The sequence below is a fragment of the Gavialis gangeticus genome, unplaced genomic scaffold (genome assembly GCF_001723915.1).
Source record: "Gavialis gangeticus isolate Ggan-Ray unplaced genomic scaffold, GavGan_comp1, whole genome shotgun sequence".
Classification (NCBI taxonomy): Eukaryota; Metazoa; Chordata; order Crocodylia; family Gavialidae; genus Gavialis; species Gavialis gangeticus.
The window spans coordinates 30098463-30108662 of record NW_017729001.1 but is presented as its reverse complement, the minus strand read 5'-3'; the positions used below and the strand labels follow the sequence as shown (position 1 = coordinate 30108662).

The window sequence follows — 10200 nt, the reverse complement described above, 5'->3', positions numbered from 1 at the left end:
AAGGTGGGCAGTGGGAATGGGACCTGTACGGCAGGGTCAGGATGGAGGCACAGAAGTGGTGCCGACCTCGGCATTTGCAAGGATGGGGAGCAGGGCTGCGGCTGGAGCCGGGAAACTTCCCGAGTGCCGAGCTCCCATTGATTTCAGTCTGGCTTAAATCAAGTTTGAAAACCAGATTGCTGGAGACCATCCTTAGCTGTCTCGGGCATGGAGGGCAATCCTGTGAGCTGGAATTGTCACTTTGCCCCCAGCTCTGGTAGCACAAACTGCTGGCTGCTGCCTCTCCCCCGGGTTTCCCCACAGCCCAATGCCCCTGCAAAGTCAGCCCCATCTTCAGAGGACAGTGCGCGGTAAGACCGTGCCTGTGAAAGCAGGTGAATTATCCATGCGCCTCTGCTGAAAGGTGCTCTGCCCGTGGTGCAGGGGTTGCAGAGAATGTCCTGCTGCGATTGCTAGCCGGGGTGGATGAAATAGATGCATTGGCTTGGCTGGTAATAAAGCACAATCTCTTTTCCCCTCTCTTTGCTTAGCCACATTGGGAACGCTGGAGTTCAGCTTGCTGTATGACCAGGATAACAGCTCTCTGCAGTGCACTCTCATCAAAGCCAAAGTAAGTGCCTCCTCGAAGGGGAAGACTCTGCCCATTGCTTTGATCTTCCGGCAGCATCTGATGCAAGATCGTACGCTTGCTCTACATGCATGAGGCAGCCTCCTCCCTTGAGAGAGCATGTTTCACAGGCTCTCACCTTTATTTTCACATGCTTCCTGACAACCAGCCTGGTTTTCAGCTAAGCAGGCACAATGAAGCCGAAGCCAGCTCCACCTTCTGCTCCTGAGTCTCCTGCGCTGGAGACCCAGACCCAGACAGGTACATTTGACCTGCATTTCTGTAGTGACTGGGGAACTGAAAGGCCACGTCTTTTCCTTAAGGATGACTTGCAAGATTGTCCGTCCTGGCTCACAGCAGATGTGGGAAGAATTTGGCTTGAGGTGGGCACACACTTTAAAGGTGTCTCACGGCTCAAACAAAACGACTGGTTGCAGAGACATGCCAAAGGCAGGGGCTGTTCTGCATCAGTGGCAGGCCACGTTCCTGTGGGACTGGTGCTCTAGGGAGTATGTGTGACCCACCTTCTGCCATGCAGCAGGAGGCTTTTAGGAGCATGTGGGGCAAGCAGCAGGGCTTGGCCTTGGTCTGCCTGCTAATAGTGGCAAGTGGTCCAGCTGGGACCTTCCCCTGGGATAAGTCAGTCCCTGGCATCGTTATAACTTGCCTTTTGTCATGAGCTTGAGCATCTCCTTTGCGTGTGACTGCTACAGAAAAGAGGGCTGCAAAGAATAGCTAAGTTAGTCGATGTAGGGCTGTTAGGTCCCTGAAATGCTCCAGGGAGGTAGGCAGTTGACAGTGTGATGTGCCGCTGTGGTCAAAGATGTTTTTAGAGGGCACCTGAAAGAAAGCAGGTGAGTATTACCTGCTGCGTTTCAGCCGATAATGGAAACTTCAGCCTGTTTCCGAGGCCCCACATGCCAGGAACTAGCATCATGCATTTGCCCTCAGCCGTGCTGGAGTCTCTTGATGTCTGCTGTGGATCGGTGTGCCTCTGAGACCCACAGTCCACTGTAATTATCCGCCTGTTTGCTCAGCATAATTGATTTCCCACAGCCACCTCGGGGGTTTATCGAGGTTTTCTCTGCCCGGGGACCGCGGGTTGATTATAGCAGCTGCAACTATAACAGTCGCTTGACTCCCACAGCAAATAACGGTGGGGCTTCGTTCCATCTCCTTTAACCACCGACAGTGGGCCCTGGGACGGAGACTTTGCCAACCGAGCGGGCACCTCCCACAGCAGATGAGTGAAGACTTCAGCCCTTCTCCTCCCATCATTCATGCTAGCAGGGTCCCAGTCGCTTGCCACCATGGGTCATAATCCCAAGCGAGAGCTGCAATATTTAGCTGCCACTGGGTGCTTAGGCAATGCAACCTCAGGCTCAAAGCCACGTCCGACCATGCCTTAAAACTCAGCCTTTGCTGCAGAGCGGACACGGCTGGAAAAGCTCTGAGTTTAACGGGACAGGCTCCCGTCAGAAGGCAGATCTCAGCGTGGTCCCTAGCGCTAGTCATCAGGGATAACATATTGTGCTTGTAGTGCTAGGGCAGGTCTCATCGGGCTACACATGGTACAACACACTTACTCTACATATCTTCTTATGGGCTATGTCGTGGGAGAGGGAATCCCTTGAGCACGAGATCTGACGCTCGCCCTTTTCCTGTGTCCCGCAGCAGTGAAGCGGGTCACGTAGGCATGCCCCACAAAGGAAACAGCACCACCAACTCGGAAGCAGTAAGTGCCGCAGCTCAAGCCCTGATTTCTCAAGAGCAGCTGGCAATCTGGGGCATTTACTTCCAGGGGACGGCGTCTTGGAGGGCAAGTGCCCAGCACTTCCAGAAGATCCGGTGCCTTTCAGGGGACAGGCAACCATTCTTATACTCGCAAAAGCACAGACATGGTGTTACAGCCTGTCTGTGCCCCGTAGGACCCCAGTGGCTCTCACTGAGGGTAATCGGGAATAGTCCAGTCCTGCAGTGGGGGCATATTGACATTCACATTTCCCGTCTGCTGTCAGGAGAACTGCATCGATTCCTCCACCCCCAGAAGCCACTTATTCCCATTCTTAGATGAGTAAGTGGCAGTGAAGGGTGCAGATTCATCCCATGTTGAAAAGGTCACCAGGCATTTCCGGGCCGTGCATCATTTCATGCAGTGCTGCCGCTCCCCGTGGCTTCCCTTGCTTTGGAAGAGCTCTGCCTTCATAAGTTTGCAGGAACTACTGTTGGTGAGCTGGGAGGTGCAGAGAGAGGTCTTTCCTCTGGCCAGCTCTTCAGCACCCCCGACCCTCTTGTGTGGAGGCAAACCCTCTGTCCACATGGGACATGGCTTTGTTGTTCTGCTGGACAAAATTCAGGGATAACATGAGCATATCTGTTGAGTCCTTTGTGGTTTTCAAGATGCATTTGTAAGAGCTGACTCCATTTTGCATTTGGATCTTGTGCATCGTTATTCAGAACAAATGGTGCTGTTCTTTCCCGCCCATTATCTGCTACCTCTGTTAATCTATATTGCATAAAGCATTGCCGCTAAATGCTCCCCCGTGCTGCATTTTACTAGTGACTCAAACCCTGTGTTATCTTTGTTGTCTTCTAGGGCTTAAAACCAATGGACTCCAATGGCTTGGCTGATCCCTATGTCAAACTGCACCTCTTACCAGGAGCCAGTAAGGTAACACCTTGCTTGATTGCATTATGGTTGAAATTAGGGATGGAAACGTAGCTGCTGTATGTCAGAGCTTTTTTTTCACAAGCCCTCTCAGGCACTGCAGTGCCCAGTCCGCATGAAAACAAGTGGGAACTGGCTCTCCAGATCCTGGTGGTAGTTTTGGAAATCTCAGTGTCCAGGCCTTAGCGATATTTCACAGGGTGAGAAAAGCCTATCGAGCGGCATCTGCTCTGGTCCCATAATTGTCCAGAAGAACCAAACCCAAGCAACCCCCCTCTGTCTTCACTCAGCAGCTTGCACTAGTTTTTCTGCACTGATCTCTGCATGTAGCTGGGATCCTGCATCAGTGATGGTCCAAAACATCTGGCAGCAAGTGGCGCTCATGACTCCAGCATCTCTTATGGTGGACAGTGCTTATAGACCCTGTGCAGCCCATACTGGACTACAAGAAGCGTGGGCTGCAGGAGCTCGTTTGAGATGAGCCGCACTTAACATGCTGCTCTTCTCTGGCCTTCTCAAGAGTTTACGAGGACTTTCTAGGGGCACTTCCCACCCAGACGTGATCTAGTGCAAATGCTGTTGCTGTAAAGAGATCCGAATTTGTGTAACCTGGAAGGCAAGCAGGCAGGGCGCTCAAAAACAAGGCGGCCTGCATTAATGCACCAGCGTGGCCCGACGTTGAGGGAGGGCATCGTTTCTGGTTCTGCCGGTTTCCAGCAGCTCTGAAGAACTGAGCGTTGCACGGGCCGTACTGAGAGATTAAAATCTAGTTCATGAGCACGGAGGAACTTCAGAGAAGGTGACATTGTTAGTGCAATGCAAAACATCTGACACACAATCTAATTATTACCAGAGTCTGAAAGATCAATTTACTTTGAAGTTACTGCGCGTTCTAATTAGAGCTGTGAAAAATATCCATCAAGTGAGTAAACTCCGGGTTTTTTTCCCCTCATCAAAGAAAGCTCTGTAAACTCTCACTCCCAGGACCAGCAAAATTAAATTCAGCGGAGAAAACTTGTAGGAAGAAACCAACGCTGTTGGCCTACTGCCGAAAAAAATAGATCTCCTCTGTTTGCTCTGGGGATTCAAGGCTTTTCTCTTTCACTGCCTGAGTTTTGCTTAGAGCAAATGTGAAGCCCCAAAGCCTCTAACAATAATGGTGATAAAGAAAGTTTCATTTACTTTTCCTCCTGTACTTTGGGCTCAATGTCCTTCTGGCCACCTTGACTCCCAGATCACGAACACACAGGAAATCCAGCAGACAGGCTCTGTCCCTCGTGCAAATGCAGGGTTGGCTATGGCTGGGTCTACGCTGCAGTCACAGAGGAGACTGCAGTGGAGTGCAAAGAAGCAGGATAAATCAGCCTGATCTGTGCTGCTGCAGCTCGACTGCTCCTGGTGCCCCGGCTGGCTAGTTTAACACTACCTCGGGCTCCTCTGTGCTATGCTGCAGTTCCTTTGGCCATTGCTTTGCAGACATGCCCTGTGACCCCGGTGTGTCCTGTTGTTCTTTATTTCTCATCATCTTTCCCCAGACTTGCAAAGAAGACCTCCCTTCAGCAGGGAATTGTTGGCTTTAGGTGGCTCTGTTAATCCAGGGAGTTGTTTCTTACGCAGCAGGGGGCTCTGCTTTTGCTCAGCCCAATGTGCTCGCTTAGCATCTAGGACAGCCACTTCTCCCATGGGTCAGGCATCCAGGTTGCAGCTGTATTGGTTGTATATAGAGTCATATGTATACAGAGGCCGTACATAGGGGCAAAAGGAATCAGAACTCATGGTAGAGATGGTATCTTGTATTAGACCAAATAGATTTTTGCAAAAAAAAAAAAAAATTGCAATTAAAGAATTTTTTTTTGCAAAAATCTAGTTGGTCTAATGGAAGATACCACCTCTACCACTTCTCCCATGGAGCATGAGAGGACTCCCACATTGCTAGCTGGAAAACAATTTTATTTTCTGCTTTTGCCAAGGGACAGAGGCACAAGAAAGTTCCCACTTGAAAGCATGCACTTCTTTGAACCTACTACAATCATTCCCCAAAGGACTGTATACTCCTACTATGGGGTAAAACCCTTCTTCAGCCCTCTGAGGAAGGGGAATGTGTTTAGGTTGAATTTTGATCTTAAGTGAGACCACAAATTGAATGGAGATTTTGGGCCACAGACTTTGTTGGAAAAAAAAGAAGGTAAAGGTATTAGGTGTGGTCCTGGAGGAAGCTCTGTGGGTCAGCAGACTCGGTGAACGTGGTGGGTCTGAGTAGAGAGGGCTCATGCCAGGAAAGGTCACCGCACGGTTGGGTCAAGCTCTTCCTTGTCGGCAGGGTGGGTGACTGCCCTGTGTTTTTATTCTTTACGTGCAACAGTCAAACAAATTGAGGACCAAGACTCTGCGTAACACGCGGAACCCGGCGTGGAACGAGACGCTGGTGTATCACGGCATCACAGATGAGGACATGCAAAGGAAGACGCTCAGGCAAGTGGAGGACAAAACCCCAGTGTCTTATAATGCACAGTGTGTAAGGGAGGAAGCCTTTTAAAGGAGGGAGAGTTTCACCCCAGAGCTCCCAAACCCAATTACCTTTGCAAACACTGACGCGATGGGTCAGGGATAGATCTGGCCAAAATTGTCCTGCTGGCAGAAAAAAAAGATGGTTTGTCAGCATCAAAGCTTTTCACATGAGTGTGTTGATTTTTGATGAATCATTTTGATGGAGGAAACTTTCATATATTTCATCCAGCATTTCAACTTGCTCTTTTATTTTGGATTTTTGCCTTGTCATGTTAAAGTGACTGCTTGATTTGCCCCAATGCTGTAATATAACGTGTCAGCCTTATTGTAGCAAGCGAGTGCATGCCCTCATATACAATGCACAATTCCCCCCCCTCCCCCCTCCAAATCCAGCTGCTGGAAATTGGTTTGTGCGTTATATGTGAGGAAATGCAGCCATAGGAGTTTCTGCCTCTGCTATGGTGCTGCGGGTCTCGAGCTGCTGGCTACGGACACTCGCTCTTTTCTCCGGCACGTTAGATGGTTGGGAACTGGGATCTTTTGAAACTGCTGTTCTGCGGGGACTGCCCAAATGTGGCCCTGCTCTTCTGCTTCAGAAGATGGTTCAGGAGGTCAGAACTTCTCATACAAGGGAAATTCCAGGTTTCTTGGATCCCAGCACTGAGGTGGAAGCTGCTAGATACGGCAGGGACCTTAGGTGTGACTTTGCTTTCTACCTCCCCGCAGGCTTTGCTTTCTAAAGTGTAACATGGAAACAGGAGAGGTGTCCCATGGACAAGCACCCCACGTTCCCACAAGTGTCAGGCGGCAATGGCATTTTTGCAGGGGAGGTTGTGCTAATCTGAGCTGGGTCACTCTCTGAGCCGTTCAGTATTAAAGTCTCTCTTTCCTGTTCTGCTCAGGATCTCTGTGTGTGATGAAGACAAGTTTGGCCACAATGAGTTTATTGGTGAAACAAGATTTTCTCTGAAGAAACTCAAACCCAACCAGAAGAAGAACTTCAACATCTGCTTGGAGAGAGTAATACCGGTAAGATTCGTGAAGCCCTGTTATGCTGGGTGCATGATCTAGCACGTGTTAGGCTTCGGGGTGAAGGTGTATTTGCGACTCAAATGGCTACATCTGATCCTCACAGATATTTGGATGTCTAATTCCATCTGAAATAAATGGGAGTAAGGCTCCTAAACACCTTTGAGCACCTGGGCCCTATGAATGTCAAGGTCTCTGAGGAGTTGTTCACAATCGCAGAAGCCGGTCCCTGATCTCAGTCCCAGCCATGTCAGTCCAAAATAACTTCACTGGCGACCGTCACTAGCATAAGAACTTGGCCTGATGCGTGTCCTGGGCACAGACGTGATGTGCCAGCTCCTCAGTGCATTTTGTCCCGCAGATTAATGCATCTCGATTTTAGAAGCTGTTAAAAAGACCAAGCTTCGTAGTGACGCAGATGGAGGAAACGTTTGGTTTCCAGCCCACATGCTGGCCCTGAGAGGCCGTGCTATTTCTGCAGTAGGCGGCTGAGCTCCATTGTGACAGCTACATCTTTCTTGTGCCATGTCCGCGGTGTGCTTTGATGGGCATTACTTCTCCTGCTGCTCCCAAGGCATGAACACAGCATCAACCTGTTGTTCCTTTGACCCATAGCAGCAGAGCAATTGTTGCAAACCCGGAGCTGCGGGGGCATGTACACACGGCACAAACACCCCGAGCGAGGCTGTAGTCGAGCTGGCTGGGATTATTTTGGGGCAAGAACAGAAACTTTCTATGGAAATGGATTGATTCTGGGGGAGGGGTTTGCTGAGATGGGTTCAGAGGTTCTTGATTAGGAGAGAGCGGCGGCATAACGGCACAGACTAGCCTGCAGCCCAGCAGGTGGATGTCCCGCTAGGATCATTGGGCACCTGGATTCAAGTCCCCTGTTTGTCTGATTTGAAGGTGGGATTTGAAACCGCATCTCAACATCCTGGCTCAGTACACCAACTGCTGGGTTATTGTCTTGTCTGGGGGAGCTTGTTCTTGCTTTCACGTGAACGGTTTCAAAGATCATTTTATGCTCCAAGACACAATGACCAAAACTCCTCCAAAAACCCTAAAAAATAATTCACGAATTGCAATTCTCTTTTTTCCAGCCAGCCCTTAGTGTGTGGCTGCCTGTCTCCTTCACAAATACGAATGTTAATACTTTGCTGGTGTCTCTAGCATTGGTTCTTGCAATAAATTAATTTATAGGAAGGCCTAGAGAGGCACCACGTACCCCTGGAGACCTCTGAAAGCTTATGGGAATGAATTCCCATTTCCATCTCTGGAGATCAGTGCCACATGTGGGTTTGACACATAGGCCACCAGCAGCTGCGTCCTCCAGCCTGGGCAGTTGTTAAAGGAAACCTTTGTCTTTGTTCCTTCCTACCCCCAGATGAAACGTGCTGGGACAACCGGCTCGGCGCGTGGGATGGCGCTATATGAAGAAGAGGTAAGAGGCTGCACTGTCTTCATCCGCGCTGGCTCTGGGTTGCAGGGGGCTGCACTTGCCCTCCTCCTGATGATGCTCGTGAGCCAGCAGTGATGCTTTCCAGCTTTGATCCTGAGGCTTCATGGCTGTTGGTTACACGGAGAGGGCAGCAATGGGGTGAAGCTCATCCCAGGACTGCTCTGCTTTTCTGTGCTCAGCCGTGGGAGTGAGGAACACCTCCATGCTCAGACCCAGCTACCCTGGGGTGGGACCCAAGGTCATTCCTGGGACCCAGATTTCGCCTTTGGGAACTACCCAAGTCAGTGGGGGTGGGGGGTATGTCTATCTGCATAGATCCAGTCGAACCATGGAGATGTTGCTGGACTCAGAAATGAGTTTCTTCGAATTCTTGGCGGAGCTGGAAGACTCCAGCTCCCCCCCTACCCACATGTATCCTCCCTGCTTTTGCATTTCAAATGTCAAGTGATAAGTGGGAAGGGTTAGCAAATAACTATCAATTGATCAGTTTGCTCCAGGCAACTCTGTGACTTCGGAAGGAGGGAATGTTTCTTGTGAGATCTCTCTCCCCTTTCTGCCTCTGGGACATCTGCTTGCAAAATGAGCTTTGTGATTTTAGCCTTGTTCCAACCTGAAATGGAGAATGAAGCTTTCAGTGTATGAAGACCGGTGGAGCAAAGCTAGCTACAATAGTCCTGGATGGGGCCTGCTGAGCTAACGCCCGTCTCTGCCGAGCTCAAGCTTTTAAAGCTTTATCAAATAGAGAAAAGACGACAATACCAACAAGTACCAGAATAACTGCAGCAGGTTTTCCTGCATGTTACAGTCCTAGGTTTTTAAGCACTGCCTTCCTCTGCAGTCTCGTTTTGCAGCCATTAAAAGCTTTTTCTGGGTTCATTTCCTCTTTCCTATGCATTGCACAATGCTGTCCCAGCCTGCTGGATTCCCAGCGAGGCCTGTCTCGTAGCCAGGGCCCAGATCCCCAGTCCTTGCTCAGACCTCTGGCTTCCTCTTGCAGGTAGAGCGTGGCAGCGAAGTGGATGAGCGAGGCAAGATCCTGGTGTCTCTCATGTACAGCACCCAGCAGGGCGGCCTGATCGTCGGCATCGTACGCTGTGTGCACCTGGCCGCGATGGATGCTAATGGGTACTCGGACCCCTTCGTCAAACTGTGAGTGGAAGCAGAAGGGTGCCAGCATTCAGGAGGACAGATGTAAGGAGGGCAAGAGGCCAGGTCTGGCTTATAGCACAGACACTGTCATGTAGTGTTGGAATATGCCACTTCTGTTTGGAGCTAGGAATATCACTGACCAAGCCAGAGCAAAGCACAGTAATGGGTGGGAGAGATGTGTTATGTTCAGTTTTGTCCTAAACCAGCAGCCTCACCAGCTTAATTGCAACCGTGGGATCTTTGGGCTGGCAGAGACGTGGCACATCAGCCTGTGTAACACGGTGCTGCCCCTCCATACCTTATAGAGGTCTACGCTGCAGTCATCCCAGTGGCCCCAGCATACGTGAGCTTGCTTGGCCCTACCCAGGTCTGGCACCAAGAGCTGTGGCATTGTGGGTTCAACGTGAGCTTGAGGATGTACTTGAGATGCAGGGTAATATAGCCCACAATGAGACCTGTGCAGCCCCAGCTAGAGTGCTGCCTGCACCCGGCTAGCTCAGGTCTGCCTACACGATGGGGCCGTGACTCTGGTGTCAGAGACGTGCTCCAGGAGACAAATAGATGCATGTGCCCTTTCGATGCATTTCACACCCAGGGGGTTCCAAGATTTGCTTCTGATTTTTGACTCCGTGAGGCCCCTCAGTATAAAACAGCTGTAGCAGAGGGGAGGATGAGACTTGAACTAGCAGGGCCCATCTCTTCTGACAAAGCCGTGAGTTGTAGCCATCGAGTCATCTTGCCATTAGCTGGGGGGGGAGTAGTGTAGTGTGTGGTCATTCT

The 10200-nt window shown here is 50.4% G+C and overlaps 1 protein-coding gene across 2 annotated transcripts in view; it reads left to right on the top strand.

Moving 5' to 3' along the window:
- Positions 1–10200, top strand: part of RPH3A (rabphilin 3A) — a 105652-nt gene that overhangs the window by 86712 nt on the left and 8740 nt on the right. For both annotated transcript variants that reach the window (XM_019507214.1, XM_019507213.1), the window contains 6 exons: positions 531–610; positions 3204–3278; positions 5638–5747; positions 6686–6812; positions 8197–8253; positions 9269–9420. In XM_019507214.1, coding sequence (XP_019362759.1) covers positions 531–610; positions 3204–3278; positions 5638–5747; positions 6686–6812; positions 8197–8253; positions 9269–9420 — 601 coding nt within the window. The remainder of the gene's footprint in view (positions 1–530; positions 611–3203; positions 3279–5637; positions 5748–6685; positions 6813–8196; positions 8254–9268; positions 9421–10200) is intronic.